At 36.3% G+C, this 17,803-nt stretch overlaps 1 protein-coding gene across 2 annotated transcripts in view; it reads left to right on the forward strand.

Moving 5' to 3' along the window:
* CNTNAP4 (contactin associated protein family member 4) overlaps positions 1–12,416 on the forward strand; it is a 270,914-nt gene extending 258,498 nt beyond the window's left edge. Inside the window, exons 22-25 of one of the 2 annotated variants that reach the window (XM_077133653.1) lie at positions 5,551–5,769; positions 6,101–6,172; positions 10,215–10,314; positions 12,302–12,416. In XM_077133653.1, coding sequence (XP_076989768.1) covers positions 5,551–5,769; positions 6,101–6,172; positions 10,215–10,314; positions 12,302–12,416 — 506 coding nt within the window. Of the gene's footprint in view, positions 1–5,550; positions 5,770–6,100; positions 6,173–10,214; positions 11,009–12,301 lie in introns of those variants that run through there. The other variant, XM_077133652.1, reaches the window with a different exon arrangement.
* The last annotated feature ends 5,387 nt before the right edge of the window (positions 12,417–17,803 follow it).

A 17,803-nucleotide genomic window follows, 5' to 3' on the forward strand; every position in this document is an offset into this window, starting at 1 on the left:
GTGGGTGAATTTATTTGCATGAACAAAAGAGGGGAAGGGGTTGACAGTAGAGAGAATACAGGCCTTTGAGATGAGGGAGGTCTCTGCAAAGAGATGCTGGACAGGTCAGCTTGACATAGCCCATAGGGCAGTTTGAGTAAGAGCACTGAAATTTGAATTCTGACAGTGTTGTCTATTAAGTGTAATAAGGGATTAGAGATGGTTTCTATGCTATCAGAATGCAATTTGATATTGTTACCTAAAAATCACCCCCTCTTGCTTGATATCTGCTAGTAATGCTTGTTAAAGTGATTAGAGTAAAAAATTGTTTCTACAGTTCATCCTCATTTGTGGAAATGAGTACTAGAGAAAGGAGAGAAGTAATTCCTTTCTTTCCAGTCTTTCTTCTGAATAGGCAGACAGCCTGATATCATTTCTCTATTAAATAATTTTTTCACAGTGTACGTAAGTTCTAATGCCAAATTGGAATGATTAACCAATGCTTATATTCAGCTCTCTTGGGAAGAATATTTACTTCAGAATTATATAAAAAAGATTTCTCTAACATGTAATCAATCAAAGGAAATATGCAGGTATAAATTGTTTTTTATAGCAATCAATTTTTATTAGATTGCAATTCTACCATGTGAAGAAAAAAAGATAATTTCATAATCTCACAATTGTATAAAACCTCTCATGGAGAAATGTGGCCAAATTTTAAATAATAATACGATTTAACCTGTTGTAAAATGATAGAAAAATTACTGTTAAAAGGCTGAATGAAATTGATAATTACTACATATTTTTATATCACCTATGCAATGACACAGGGACATTGACCACGGTAATTTGTTGGTATTTAATGTGGGTCGTGGGAAGAGCCAGGTTGCATCAAATCAATGTGATTCAGATTCCTCCACAATTAATAGGCCATTTACCCTTGTTTTTTATATCCAAACTCATTATTAACTTCTAAGTTCCATTCATGTATTACTTTTTCTGTTAGAAAAGTTTTCTAAGAACTTGATGATTATTTTCACTCTTGCTGAGCATTAGCTTTGGTATATTTAGAGGCAATGACCCATAGGGATCATTTATCTCCTCTCTCCGGCAGAGCCAGGAAGTACACTCAGGTTATTGCAGTGGCCATTTAGGCCAGATGTAAATAAAGTATGTGGTCAGAAGGAAGAGGATGTCTCCTCTCTCTCCTCAAAAGGGCTTTAAGAACAGTCTCCAGTTTGTCAGGTACTCTTTATATAAACTCTGTTTCAAAACCAAGAAATATAAAAGAGAGTTTAACTAGATTACTTAAGGACACTATGATTTTATAAATATCTTGTCAATAGCACTTCAGATGAGACAAGTTATGTTGGAAGCAAAAGAGATGAATGCAAGGTGGCTGGACTGTAGCTCTGGCTTCTCTTCTGATTTGTTGTATCATTATCTGGCAAATCTTCACATTTCTTTGATACCACTTTTCTGGATTAAAGCTATCAAGACCCTTTTAAAAATGTGACCCCTTTTGATAGATTTGTCCATTATGAACTACTTATCTTTTTTTCTGAGTTTCATTAGGTTATGAGAGCCAGAAGAAATTTTATGACACACCCCTTCTAATTGTTCATACTTTCACTGTCATATTCTTTTCAGAAACAGTCTTCTTTCTGTGTAATAGAAAGATGCTTCTCACAAATTTTAGTTCCTTGGTCCTCTATTTTCATTTTTGCTTTCATGGTTCCTTCTTTACAAAACTAGAACTCATTCTTTTTGTTGAAAAATACAAATGAGGCAAATTGTTTAATAGGCAAGACTACCCAAATTCTAAGTCAGTTAAGAATTTTTATGACCAGAAACATCAAAAACATGATCATGATTGTCTCATCAAGATTCCTGTGAAGCAGGTGGCATTTGTCCTCAATTCTTATGCTTTCTGTTTTCTAAATCTTACATTGTTATCGTTTTGCCCATCAGATAACAGGAAAGATATATATATATATATATATATATTGCTCCTTAGCTTTTTTAGCACAGTTGTCAATGCAGATATCTGATACTATGTATTTCTAAGGCAAGCTTTATTTATGAACAAGTTAATAAAGCTATTAATTTTGTTTGGTCTTGGTTCTTGGGAGACTAACACAATAGCTACTAGTCCATTGTGTTTCCCTTCCATTCCCAATTCCAACTCCAACCCATTGGCCCTCTGAACCAAGAGGTTGTTGGTCTGGCCCAGTAGGAAAGGAGACCCTATGAGAAAGCTGTTGTGCTATTCCTAACCTCTGGGTTGAAGAGCTTGGGGGACAGCCTAGAGGAGCCTCAGGGTTCCCGGAATGGTATGGATCTGGAGGCTTGGTTGGTTTGCAGAGATTCCTGGACCTGGTGAGGTAAAAGCCAGAGTTGGGAAACATCAATTCTTCATTGTCCCTGTTTCCCAAGGAGCTGAGGATGACCAGAAACTTGGGCAAGTGCTCTCTCTTCTGAGCTTGGGTGAAGAGGAGAAGCTTCCTGGTGATGCTCTGCTGGCCTGCAGGGGCCCAGGTGTCTACATTCTCTGGGCATCAGTGAGTGAGGAGAACTAGCAAGCAGTCCAAAAACCAATTCTGTACTTAGGAGGTTTCAAAGCAAGAAAAGGAGGGAACAAACAAAACAACTAGAACCATCCCTATTCAAATAAATCAATTCAAGGAGACTGACCAAACTTGAATGAGTTGTAGTAAGAGCATCTTAAGGAAATTCTAGTAAAGCAACAAAAAAAGACTTTAAGGAAATAAGAAATGTGATTTTTCCAAACCAAAGGCTTCAGCAGGAAAGAATGATATTTGTTGATACTTGAATTGGTTACTAGAAGATCAAGTAGATGAAGTATTCTGGCCCACACAGGTATATGTGCTAAGACAGAGAATTCGGAAGGGAAAGTAAAATAAATTTAGAGACTATGGAGAGGAGACAACGTGAATAATTGGAATTTCAAAAGGATAAAATAGATGGCATTACAACAGTAAGTGTGTGCACAATATATGATATTTTCCAAGCTAAAGAAAAACTTTGTCTTCAGATTGAAAAGGCTTACCAAGTTCTATGCAGAATAGATGAGAAAACACACACACCGAGGAATAATCTGATTCCAAAATCACAGGGAATCCTGTACATTTTTAAAAAGTAGCAATTGAACCAGAGGTTGCTGGAATAAATTTGACGAGTCATTCTTAAACACTAAAAACCCTCTAATTCATCAAGATAAATTTCGGTTCGGGAGGCACTCTTTCATACTGTCTCATTTCTATCTTCATAACGTTATTACGTTCCAAAATTCCCACCCAGCTATTGTTTCCATTTTCTCTCTCTCTTCTTTACTTGAACTGCAGAAATTTTGTCCCTTCTATCTCTAGCTCTTACTACATTACTTGAGTACCTATCCATTTTAAGTTTTAGAGCTTGAAGCCAACATTTTTTTCACATGAAAATCTCCAAATAGACAAAATGTTTTCAGTTTGTAAATATAAGGTTTGTAAAAGTTGCCTCGTATCAGAGAAATGACTCTTGGCTATTTATGTTATTTCTGTTTGTTTCTAAAGCTAGTATTTTTCTATAGACATTTTGTACAGTAGAAATGTGAAAAGCACTGTCCTGGCCATGATGGCATTGAAATATATTTTCTTTTTACTTTTTATTAACGTAATATAATTCTAAATCATCAATGCTGTCTTTTTTCTAAAAATGCCCGTATCTGAAAATGTGCATCCATAGGCACTTATGGTGGTGAAACTAAGTTGCTTGGTTCTTACACATTAAAGGAGTATCTCCTAGGAAACCACGTGGTCCTGGATGCTGAGGGTCACCCATGCCCTCTAGATGCTTGTGGCCGATTTTTTCAGTGCTGACAGGACAGTCACGGTAAGAACGTGGCCTCTGGAATTAGAACTCCTACGTATGAACACCAGCTCCCCCACTAACAACCGACAGTAATGTAACCTCTCTGATTTGCAATTTTATTTTTAGGCAGGAAATATGTTACTCACAATATGATGCATTTAATCAGTATTTTATTACTAGCCATAAAATGTGAACGAAAATGAAGCAAAAAAGGAAGTGTCCTTCAAAAAGCTGGCTAAAGCAAGACAGCGTTGATCAGAGCTACTCAGAATTACTTAAAGGGTAACTCATGTCAAAAAAGTGGCACTGGGCCGTGCGGCAGTGGCTCAGTGGCAGAATTCTTGCCTACCAGGCTGGAGACCCGGGCTCAGTTCCCAGTGCCTGCCCATGCAAAAAAATACAAAAAAAACTGCAGATGATCTGAGCAGAATGAAGGGGAGGATATGTCAATCAGAAAGAGGCTGATTTATAAAAGAAGCTTGTGGTCTGGAGTCCAACAGATCTGGGGTCACTGCATGATGCCAGCATTTAGGTGGCCTCAGGCAAGTTGCTAAGAATCTTAACCTAACATCCTATCCTTGGAACAAGGACAAGATACTTATGACTGCTCTAAGGTTTAAATGATAACATGCAAATTCTTCAGAACAATGCCCAAAACACAATAAACATTCACGAAATACTTGGTAACTTTTTCATTTCTTAAAGAGCCACAGATGCAAATTTTATCTGTGCCCGTGTACAGGCAGTACAGGAGAGATGTAGTCAAGCCACTTATGATCACAGGGGGTGGATGGATGCATCTTTGCCTGATACATTTCAACCTTAAACTCTACAGATAACTCCCCTTTTTAGAGTTTGCCAAGCAACTAGTATATATGAATATTCTTCCCTGTAAAATGATGCCTTAACATTCTGTCATTGAGACCAATCTCTGTTCCATAGCAGTTCCATATTAACAAAACTCTGATTAATATTGTGTGTGTGGTGGAGGGTTCCTTTTACGTGGCACAGATGTCACTTCTTACTGAGTGACAGGAGATCTTTGAACAGGGAGAAAAGAGAGTACCATGCAAGTTCTTACTGCTGTACAAGAGACCCTGATAACTGTGGGTCTGCTACTACAACATATTATCCCTCCAGCAAGGTTGGGTGGGGTCAAGAGTATCAGAAAACATTTCGTCAGCTTTTCAGGTTAGACAGCTGACAAGGGAACTCCAGAGGCTCAATTTTCCCTCTAGCTTCTGTTATTTTTATGATTGACATCGCAAAAAGCTCAGTTGAATTAATTTCCACCTCCAGGAAGCATTTCACTGTGACCTTTTGAATATTGCCTAGAAGCCCCATTAAATCACAGGTGTGTTTTAATGATCTATCTTAAAATTTTAAGTATCAGGAACCCTCACCAATTCCTAACCTGACACATTCTTATGGACGCTTTAATGATTTCCAGAGAGTTAATCATACCTTTAATTAGCCACACTTTAAAAACCCACCTCATTAACCTGAGCAATCTCACCCATAGCTGTGTACAGCCTTCATGGATATGACTCTTGGAATAGATGCAAAGGAAAAAAGGAATTTATTAGCTATCTATTTGTGGCTATTGGATTAAGAGCCTCCAAATATTCCATTCCTGGTCCATTGCCCACCTGCAGTGTGCACTAGTATTAATATCGTGGTGCTTCTTTGGATTTACAGATCACAGCGATGCTGACCAGGAGACAGTGCTGGCTGGCACCCAGGGCTTCACCGGCTGCCTCTCTGCTGTGCAGTTCAGCCATGTGGCCCCTCTGAAGGCTGCCCTGCACCCCAGCCACCCGGAGCCCATCACTGTTACAGGCCACGTGACTGAGTCCAGCTGTGCTGGCCAGACTGGCACTGATGCCACATCAAGGGAAAGGACCCACTCGTTGGCAGGTGGCTCACCACCTTTCCTTACCCATTCCCAGACATGGCATATTCACTGGGTGTTTGCAATTTCTGATGTTGCTGTTATGCTACATTCTGGAGATGGCTTCTTAAAATTACTTGTGTTTAAAGTTTAGTTTTCTTTCCCATTTCTTTTCTAGAGTCCCAGTTTCTTATTTATGTGGGACACTGCAGTTGATGTTGCTTAAGTTTGAAACTTCAGAGATCCACATTTATCTCTGTAATTATGTATTGGTTAAAATGTTTGTGAATTTCTCAAAATGCCTCCTTTTTTACTTGCCTATATCACCCCCACCTCTTTTTTGTCCTTTCACTGCAGATCATGCTGGAACAATAGATGACAAAGAGCCCATAGCTAATGCAATCAAAAGTGACTCTGCAGTAATTGGAGGTAATAGGAAGTATGAATGAGTACTTATCATTACTAATCCTGTTGCATATATGAAGACACTATATATTTTCCAAGTGTCAGGCACTGAACAGTGAAGTCCAATGGGATGCTCCTGTTATTTGTACTGCTTGTCTGATAGAATCTCATCAAATTCCCAGTGCCTAGGAGGTTTTCGGTATAAATAATTGACAAATTCACTGACTGCTTTCAAAGAAGAGTTGCTTAGCTGTGCAACCGTGAATGTGATTTAGCTTGGAAATACCATCTCAATTCCCTAGAGCATTCATAATATATTTGAGGAAATATAATTTTTCTTGGTTTCTTGGACATATCATTGTTTCTGCAAGGGTTTGGGTAAAAAACTGAGAAAATCTAAGGCCAATATTAGAAGCATATATTTTATATTGCTTTAGTGCTTAGTAAGATGGATGGGTGCCTGGTTGAGTTATCCCTGTCATGAACATGACACTTTTAGTTGAATTTTTATCAAATATTAGGCTTATGAGCTGAAAGCGATATGCAGTTTTATTTATTTATTTATTTATTTTTATTGCAAAATTAACATAAAAAACTTTTAAAGTAGTCTTCCTGGCAATGAAAACGGTATTATCTGAGACGTAATTTATTCAAAACCAATTCCAAATATATGCCATTTTGCTTCCTGATTAATGTGCTTACGAACACCACTAACAAGATTATTGAAATTTCACTGTTGTGTCTTTTTTTATAGTCTTATACAATGTGGACATTCAAAAGTAAACAAATTAGTTTATTATATTGCACCAAAATAGCATGATTACTTATATACATGGGTAATTTATGTAGGCTATTTACCTGATACTTGATTTCTAGTTTTTATACCCGTGTGCCTGTAGACTCAGCTTCCTCCAAGTAGTTAAGAGTGTTGGGATATTATACAGTAATATGAATCAATTGTCTGTGAGGATGTCCACATCCTCATTGCTATCAGTTCTTTTTCTTTCTATCAAATTAATGATGTATAAATGAAAGACACATAAAATAAGATCCCCATTTAACCACCTAACAAGAAAAAAACAAACCCTGTTGGAAGAGTAGTTAATATATGCATGTATAAAAGAAATACATTACATGTCAAAAACTCATTTGCAGTTATACATTTAAAGTGTACTCAACATTTCAAGCTGGGATTCCTAGTCCAACACTTGTCCCAGTCTCATAATGGTGCTCTTTCAGTACCTTTAACTAATAGAATAGATAGAAAGATACAGTTTTATACACACACACACATGCACACACACACGAGAGAGAGGGAGAGAGAGTGATTGTCTAGTAAAGTCAATATTAGATCAAAAGATCGAATCTTTAGAATATTACTGCTTTGGGCAAAGATCAATGGCCAGACTTACAAAGTAAAGGGAAAGGTGTGGTGATAAGTTATTGTAGAATGGGAATAAATCGTAGTTCACTTGTGAAATTCTCACTGGACTATAGTGCACTGGGCAGAAAAAGATGATGTAGAGGTCTTAGGGCTTATGGACTGACTCTCCAGGTTCTATGCACCAGTGGTCGTTTGCTTCTGGTCATTGCAGTGACTCAACTTGAGAAGCAGAGTGGCTGCTAATGGCCATTTAAGCACAGAAGGTCTTGCCTGGGACCACACGAAATTTCTCTACTAAATCACAGTATATTGTCCTCCTGTCAGTAGGATTCTTATCCCTTTGTCTAGTTACCCAGAAATTGCATCCACAATGCAGTAATACTGAATCATTTAAGATTCTTCTAATTGGCTATTCTTCCTATGTTCTGCCTTTTGGATGATCCTTTTTCCTCATTTACAAACAAAATGGATAGTATAAAATAGGAGAATTGATTTGATAAGACATTGTAAACTGGTGACCTACATATTGTGGCGGCTTTCTGGTCAGGCTACACATATCTGGATGGACAGATTAAGGCAGAGAACGCCATATAGTTTCCTCTCTAAAACACATTCCTATGGTATCTCAGGCAGCAAGGTCATGAAATGCAATGGCTGACATTATTTTATTCACTGTATCTTTTTATCTTGACGTAACAGATAAGGTCACGATTTTTGTAGGACACAATAAGCCCTGACAAAAAAATCACCCCCAAATTAAAAGAGATCAATCACATTGTGATGCAAACAAGTTCAGAGACATCTCATGATTTTGACTATCTGACTATCCTGCTGGGTTCAATGTAATGGTGATATTCATTTTAGAATTGTAGTGACCTGTTCTCTCGAGATCATACTTCATTAGTTTTTCAACCTGAAATTGACAGACTCTCTTTTTTAAAACCTAGGTGTAGCCAGAAAAAAAGAAATGTTTATAGCGTCTCAGCTTATTATTGTTCTGAGTTGAGAGGTAAAATAAACTGATTAAAGTTAGTTTTATTAATATGACTAGTAATAGTAACAAAAATAATCAAAGCTGTTAGTAAAGCCTTTAGATTTCAAGTACAGAATTCAGGTTACCACATTTATATTAGATATATCGGGAATGAAGTGCTGCCATTCTCATGTGAGCCTGACCTAGCTAAAGTCGGTCAAATTTAATGGTTCCATTGGCCACGGTGAATCCGTATAACACAACATGTGCTCAGGAATCCTCTGTGACTGAGAAGAACTTTCAAAGCTTTGAGTTGATTGGAGTCCATTACAGTTATGCACATCTACATTAAACTGGAGTGAAGAGTCCTAATTTTACAATATGAGATTTGATCCAAAAGGCTTTTTCCGTGGTATCTGTTTTCATCTGCAAAACCAAGTAGTTACTATTGCCCCCAAGTTCATCAGAAAACCTTGAGTATTGGCAAGCTCTCGAACTCACGGTGACAGAAAACAGTTTTCCAAATTAATTTTCATTTGAAAGCTTGAATTTTATCATTAGCAATACATACTGTCACTTGCTTTTCAGGAGGTGGCAGGCTATTTTAGACAAAATATCTGCCAAATTCCTAAATCCAAACAACCATAGTCTGCCTGCCTGCTACCACTGTTTCAAGTTAAAGGATAAAGCAGCTAGTTCAGTTCACAACTCAAATGCCCACACAAATGCTTTTCCTGGAAAGAACTATCTTACTTCCACAAAAGTGCTTTATGCACCCTTCCCATTTCATCACACGAAATATTAAAAAACCATTACTCGAGGGGCAAGATTTAATTCAGTGAAGTTTTTACTGCTTCCTCAAGAAGATTCTTAAACTGGTTTTGTTTTGCTTTCTCTCTTCCCTGTGATTTCCTGGAAGTACAATGGCATGCTTTATAAATTCAGTGACAGCTGCTCTAGCTTGATATCATTGCCTTAATTTAGGCTAAGGCCCTGTGGATTTTACCAAACCTTGTTTTTCATCATGAGTGAAAATATCCACCCAGTGAAATAGCTATGAAAATCTCTTTGACTCTGCAGACCCCCTCAGAGAGTTCAGTCCCTCCCCCAAGAGGGGCCCCCACACTTTCAGGACAGCTGGCCTAATGTAAAGCCAAGGTTGAGAACCACTGACATAAAGATTGCAGTACGTAAAACACAACTGGGAATTTCAAATAATCAATAATCCACATATAGAAATGATCTCTATGTATATATTTTTATTAGAACCATTATTCATATATATAACCTATTCCTGCTATTCAGTGGAATGACAAATTACTGAAAATCAATTAACTTTATTAAATCAATAGTATTACTATTCTATGTTTCAAAATAATTGAAATAATGTAGTACTATGAAGTGACCATGTGGTCTTAGAGACATGTAGGAATGTGTCCAAAATGAACTCACTAAATAAAGTCTAATCATACTACGCATTAAGAATAAATGGAGCTGAACCTATAAGTTTGATTGAACTTGGAATGAAACTCAATATGATGATACAACTTTATGTAGAGAAGCTTGGATATTTCCAATTTATGATTTAGTAGATGCTTGGTTTAAATAGGAAGTAATTTTATTATGGCTTACTAGTGATGATGAAGTTAACTCAGTTTCTATTCAGACAAAAATTCTGACATTGTATTTCTTTTCTCTTCTCTCACTAGGTTTGATAGCTCTTGTGATCTTTATCTTGCTTTGCATCACTGCCATAGCTGTTCGCATTTATCAGCAGAAAAGATTATACAAAAGAAATGAGACAAAAAGGTCAGAGAATATAGACAGTGCTGAGGCTGTTTTGAAAAGTGAGCTTAATACACAAAATGCAGTCAATGAAAATCCGAAAGAGTACTTCTTCTGATCGGCAGCTACGATTGATTTAACTTATAATTATGACAATTTGTTTGAATAGCCAGGGTCTCTCAATGGACAAAAAAAAAAGCTCTTATATTGAATGTACAGGCAACGAATTTGCAGCACTGCTGTCCTGCCCAAGTCCAGTCTTGGGATGGCTCAGGAGGCTTCATCCACTGACATGTATCCCATAGCATTCATTCTATGTAAAAAAGGGATTAGATATTGCTGTTAATTTCTGACTGTTCTCATATGATCTCAAGCATAAGTTTAACTGTCTTGATGACTATGGTTTTTAAATGTGAAAACTGTAGTCCTGGTCTCTTAACCATGTGATACACAAGTTTTGTTGGAGATTAAAATCAAAACTGAATGACAATGCCCTTGTTTTATTTGAGAACATATGCTGTGTTTCTTTTACTGTTCCCACGGTGTTATTCATAGACCTGGAAATGCTTCTAGGATCCTCTTTGGCTTGCGTTTCTATCATCAGTGGCCCAAGTATATAAAGCTCCTGTGCCGTTCACTGTATGACATTCAATACAATACATCAAGAGAGCGGAAAGATGTTTTGTTGGTGGTGGTTTATTTGATTGCTCTTTTTCTATTTGGCTTTTTAAAATCATTTTGTATACATTTGGCTTTGAGTATCAAAGTTCTGCTGTGAAAATACAATTCACTTGTCATAAGATTTAGAGAGTGCAGTGGTCAATAATGTGCTATTTGGCCTTTTAAAGAACATTTTGCTGTTTTATTTGTATCATTGTTTACTAATGACAGTAGTTAAGAACCAACTAATGCCACTCTCCCAAAGAGAGTGTGGCATTGCCCACTAAGCTTGCTGATATAAAAACCATAGTTTTTATCACTGCAAAAAATGTATTTTTATTTACATTTATAATATGAAGTATACTTCTGAGAATATTTTCCCCAAATCTTGAAATATTATGTCAGTTGTGTTTCCGGGTTTATGCTTCTGTTGTTTAAAGTCTATTATCAAATTTCTTTGATTCCCTATAACTATATTCCAAGGAGCATCTTCTTATGTGTTATGAAATGAGACCATTTGAACTGTAGAGCTCCATTTTCCATTCTCAAATTTATACTCTTTCAGACTCACATTTTCCTGTGAATTGACCTTCAATACACACTTTTTGGAATATAAGCTACAACCACATCCCCTTTCTGCACAGCTAGTACAGTGATTAAAGAACGCTGACTTCAAGGGGAAAGCGGGATATTGTGTGATCTATACTGTAAAAGGTCATTCTATTCACTTCTAGCTAGGATGCTGGGGCCAATTTCTCATAAAGTACCAAGACTCACTCTAAGCTGCTAACTGGTACATTCTCATTAGGGGGTATATACCCACTTGGAGATCAAATAATTGTTAACAGTATTACGGGAATTGTTCCAGGAATTAATTCTGAAGCAGTATAAATAAGATGCTTGCATGGAGCTATCCTTTAAATTCCTAATCCAATTACAATAAGGACACTTTACCATCTATACTCACACCTTCCATGTGCCTACCAAGGAAACACTGGATTTCCTTAGTTTATCCGGACCAGGACATTTTGGAAATATATAAGTACAGCATGCCAGCTGTCTTATTTTCCATGTTTTCCTTGTTAACCATCTTTCCGAACACTTCCTGTCCTTTCTCACAGTACGGCACACACACCGATGTTTCTGCAAATGCCTAAGTCTTGAGGATATGTATTAACATAGTCATTTATAAAGAAACCATCTTGGTAAATATATAGTTTGCTTCCTTTTTTTTAAATCCAAAGACTTCTGGTGGCTAGGGAAGGATTTAATATGGAAATGGAAGTTTCTATTTGATGCAAGGCTGAATGTAAACGTCATCACAGCTCTGAATCTTTCACAAGTTTAATAGCAGCATTAACCTACTTGGTAGCTGTACTATAGGCTGGTGTATAGATGGGGAAGCCGCAAGGTCCTCTGTGGTCTGCACTGCTAGAGAACAGAACATTGGCATCAAGACACATTGATACATCATATGCCATCATTTTCAGCACCTGATATGTAATCTGTTCTTTCCTTTTTTTCCTAATAAAATGCATTTTTAAAACAAAATGCAGACTATTTTAAAAGAAGTTGTAAAAAAGTTAAAATAAGGGGATTATACTGATGTGTAGATGCATGCCTTCCTTCTGCTGTGTATGTTTTTTTTAAACACTTTGGTACATCCTGCGATTATCATGAATTATGAATTAAAACTGCAGTTACCATCTATTTTTCCTTTTAAATGGACAAAAAATGGGGGAAAAGTAGAAGAATGTTATTGGTTGCTATAAGTAAAGGCAAGTTATACTAGCTATAAAGAGAACAAAGATTTGCCTGTAACCAAGTGTTTGTTGAAAGATTACTGTATATTGAAACTGGGTGAAATCTTTTTCCTCCTTCCTCTCCAGAGAATTTAGCCAAAGAGCATAAAACTCATAAAGCACAGATGCTACAAGAAAGAAGATAGTGCACTCTTCTGTGATACAAACCAACAAAAAGATTATTTTGTGTGTGATTTCAAATGAAAACAGTATGTAGTTAACATTCTCTTTTTGTGAAGACTAAACCTACCAAATCTTATTAAAATCACATATTCCGTATGCAAATACAGGTGGGTTGGGATGTCACTGAAGATTTGCCTGTATCAAATAGGGTCATCAGTGATAAAAGACATTTAATTTTATAGAAATGATGCAACCAAAAGGGGCCTTATCCTCTCTAGGTAATAGTCCCATTCTTTTTTAATCCTTTCCTAAGTGTTGTCTTTTAAAACACATTTAGGAAATTATTAGAAACAAACACAAACAAACATATTGATTATTTAAATTTGTCTTTCATCCGATGGTATGGCCTCTCAGTTGTGAAAGCGCCTTGTAATGGAGCCCATCATGGAACTGGAGAGCACGGATCCATTATTTAAGTGAATAGCTCAGTCCTACAGATGACAAGTCCAAGGGGCAGATATATGAGTTGCTATTCAAAGGACACGCATAGTGGCATGTAAATGGTGAAGCTGGTGACTAGAAATTCCAGCACATTTTCACTCCCCATACTACTGATCTTAGTGTTTCCAAAGCCTGAGTTTTTAGCACTGAAGTGATTTAGAAAAAATATTAAGAATTTTGATATCTTCTTTGTCTTGAGTGACCTAGTGTTTTAGATCATTTTCATATTATCTGTAAGTGAACATCAATCTCTAATTGATGGACCATTTTTCCTTAAAAGATTTGGTTTTATTTAAAAAGTCCTAAGTTTATGGTCTTTGACTCAAGAATAGACAGCTATGACTAGGACATTTCATTTAGATTTTGAGAAATCCACAGCATGAGTTAATTCTGATTGATTGATTCATCAACATATGTTCCTTGTGAGAGAAGGATGAATTGGACATATCCTAAATCAAAACATATTCAGTTGATTGTTTATCTTTCCAATCCAAATATTAGCTAACTTATGAATCTATCAGATGCCTTCAATATGTCCTAGTTGTCTTCTATCGTAACGTAGGAGAAATAATTCAGAATCCAACTGTCTGTGTGTGTTGTGTGTGTGTGTGTGAACACACTCATAAGTGTAAGAAAGAATGAGAAGAGAGGAATATGAAACAGTTCACATATAACATAGTAAGAGAGCTGGATTTTTGGTTTAACGATAGCTTCCCTGGAGCCTATGGAAACATTTGCATATTTTGGGAAATTAACAGATATAGTTCAAATCTGACTGTCTTAATTGGATAAATTATTATTAGTTAATAGATCGTTGGCCAACCTAAACACATATATAATTATTATAATTTGGGAGGAATGAAGTATACTATACCTTGCCTCAGGAAAAAGGTGGTTAAGGAATAAATCCTTATTTATAGAATCATAGCATTTTATCTTGGCAGGGAAGCTAGAGATCATCTTGTCCAAATTCCTTTTTTCTTACCTCTTTTTCAGAGTAGCACATATAAGCAGTAAAGGCAGGATAACAGCCCAGATCCCCTCTCCCCTACTCTCCTGCAGTCTACTCTATATTAGACTAGGCCTTAAGCACATGCTTAAGTCATTGCTAAATGTTTTATCACAAGTGTCATCCTGGGATGGATGCTAGTGATGATAAATGTCCACATGATCTTGTATAGAATATAAAGTTTTGTTTCCTCTTCCCTTTTATTTTGAAAAGTTACACGTAGCTCTACAGATCTACATGGGAAAATTTTTTTGTTCAATTCACTGACAGACATCATTTCAAAGATTTAAAAATGATACCACCAATCCCTGCCTTATGAGAAAGTTATGTACATCTCCAAGATTTGCTTCTGAATTATTGATTAAAATGAGCCAAAGGCTTGGGATCCTGTATTACTCTCCAGGTTAACTTTAATTTCCTGGTTGTTGAGGCTTAGGGGCCTCAGAAAGGTGGAGTAGGATTGCCACTGTGTCTCTGGCTGTATCGGCTACAACACTTGCATGATGCCAGTTTATGAAACTGGTATAGAGCCCTGTGAGTTTTTACAAATGTCTAGAGTCAATATGTACCCCAGTACAATCACGATGCAGAGAAGTTCCATCACCTCCTAAAATTCTCTCAGGCTACCTCTTTGTAGTCAACCCCTTTTCCCACTTCCAACCCTTGATAACCACTTATATGTAAATCATCCCTACACTTCAGCTCTTCAGAATGTCATATAGATTGAGTCATACAGTATGTGGTCTTTTGGATTCGGCTTCTTTCATTTAAGGGAATACATTTGAGACATACTCATGTTGCTGTGTGTATCAATAATTTATACCTTTTTATTGCTGAGTAGTATTCCATTTTATGAAAGCATCTGGGTTGTGTACAGGTTTTGCAATTATGAAAAAGCTGTTATAAATAGTCACATATTGGTTTTTGCATGAACTTACATCTTCATTTCCCTTGAGTAAGTACTAAGAATTGGAATTGTTGGTTCATAAGGTAAGGGAATGTTTGAATTATAAGAAGCTTCCAAACTGTTTTCCCAAATGGCTGAATGAGAGTTCCTGTTGCTCCACTTTTTCACCAATACTTGATATTGTCAGTTTTTTCATCGCTTAGTTTTGTTTTTCTAAAAGCCATTCTAATATGCATGTAGTGAAATCTCATTGTAGTTTTAGTTTGCATAACCCTAATTTCTAATTGTGTTGACCATCTTGTACTGTACTTATTTGGCATGCGTATATCTTCTTTGATGAAATATCTGTTCAAATCTTTCGTTCATCTTTTTCACTGTGCTGTTCATTTCTTACTTTGGGGTTTTGAGAGTTCTTTATATATTCTGGATAGAGATACTTTGTCAGATAAATTATTTGGCAATATTTTCTCCCATTCATGGCATGTCTTTTTGTTCTATTAAAAGCGGCTCTATTGTCTTGTAATTGTAGGGCTACTGTTCAGGAGTTCCAAACCTTTCTATTTTGTATTTTATTTGTGCTGTTTTCCCTTTCTAGAGGTTACCCTATTTTCTTTGCTCCTGGAGACCTGCAATTTCCTGATGTTGGCCTTGCTAGTTCCATTCATGCTGTGTCCATTCAGTGGGCTGTATCATTCAGAAAAATAATAAATTCTCAGTTATAGGACATTATACCATTTCCTTTCAAAATTTATTGCCACCATTTACTTCTTTCCTTCTAGAACTTTTATTTCTAGTTTTCTGAATTAATTAACTCTAAATGTCTCTTATGCCTTCATAGCCAGTCATTGCAGCCAGATGAAGTTCCATCACCTCTAAAATTCTCTAAGCTACCTCTTTGTAGTGAACCCCTTTTCCCACTTCCAACCCTTGATAACCACTTGTATGTAAATCATCCCTATACTTGGCCCTCACTTCCTCCCCACCTCTCCCATGGTTCTGGATTCCTGCTAAACAGCCCCCTCCTGAGAAGGGACTGGAAACTCTCATACCTTGACTTCCTCAGGACCTTCATATTGCCTCTCTGGAAATTTGGAGCTATAACCATTATTTTTGAACAGTCATTAAATTACAGTTATCCATGTTATCAAACCATAAAGCAGAAAGACCAGTTCTTACCACATTGCTTTGAGCCATGCCAGATGCATTTCATTTTGCTGTTGATACGATGGTTTCCTTAGTACATGTGCTGCTATTGAAGATGACTTTTATGTCCATTGAACCAACATATCTCTTCCAAGCTGTTCATATGGCAAAGTTTTTGGTAAATTATTTTTCTGTTGGATGAATTCATGTTTTCATCCAAAATGAGCTGTTATAAATCATTCATGTTTCCCAATATTTTTGGTAGGAACAAATTAATTTTTAATTGAGCAGCAAATCACTTTTGCTTCCAAAGGTATATTAAAGAAGGTGGTTACATATGACTATGGGAAATGAGAGACTCTGAAATAATTTTTTTTTCCTTTGCTGAAGATATTTGACAAACAGTGAAAATCTATAGCATCAAATAAATTGGTAGAGAATAGTATCTGCTGGAACGAGATTGTAATTTGTGAAATAAGTCAAATATAACAAAACACCCATTTTATCTTTCAAACAACAAAAAAAATGAGAAACTGAAATAAACAGTGCCGGCCAAAATGATCTTATCTTTAGGCAGAATCCTTCAAATAAAGAACTACTGATGGTTATGCTGATGATGGTTTTTGAATGATAGCACATTTTCTTTCTATACATACTTCATCTATTTGTGATTTGTATAAAAGAAAAGAAAATCTATCTTTCCTGATGCCTTTTTTTAGTGGAATTTTAGTAAGTTTTGGCCTAACCACAGTTGAAATTTCATGATGTATGAAATTGATACAGTGGTGAACTGCCTCTAAACATTTCTTTGTGGCAATTTCTACTTTTCTTTCAACTTTTATCATGAAATTGAAGCTTAGCTACAGAATTTAAACTATAAACTTACAGCTAATCTTATTTTTGAAATTCATAATTTAAAGGAAACTATTTTCTGTGGTAATAATGTTATATAAACCAAATTGCTATTAAGTTGCCAAAGCAAATTATAGGTACGCACACCCAACTGCCTTTTGTTGTGAGTGCTTTTCCTTTAAAGGAGCGGGTATGCAGGAAGGTATAGAATCTCCCACTCCTAGGTTTGAAACCATGGCAAACCTTGGTCTAATTCCTTCAGCTTTCAGATATCAACCATTTCTTTAATACCCCACCCCAAAATAATTGGGCTGCCATGTCAGGACTGTAGGAAGTTAGGTCTTTTAACTTCCTTCTTTTCCTGATTTTTCTAGAAACCCTGAAATAATTATTTCATGTTCTACATGGTCCTTGTAAGTCACTTCAGTCAACTGGCCTACACTGGACTATTACTCTAGTAAGGAAACTAGAATCTAGTTTAAGCTAAGTAAGTTATCTTTGATTTTATGACTAGCT

This window comes from Tamandua tetradactyla, chromosome 16 (assembly GCF_023851605.1).
Source record: "Tamandua tetradactyla isolate mTamTet1 chromosome 16, mTamTet1.pri, whole genome shotgun sequence".
NCBI classification, from domain to species: Eukaryota; Metazoa; Chordata; class Mammalia; order Pilosa; family Myrmecophagidae; genus Tamandua; species Tamandua tetradactyla.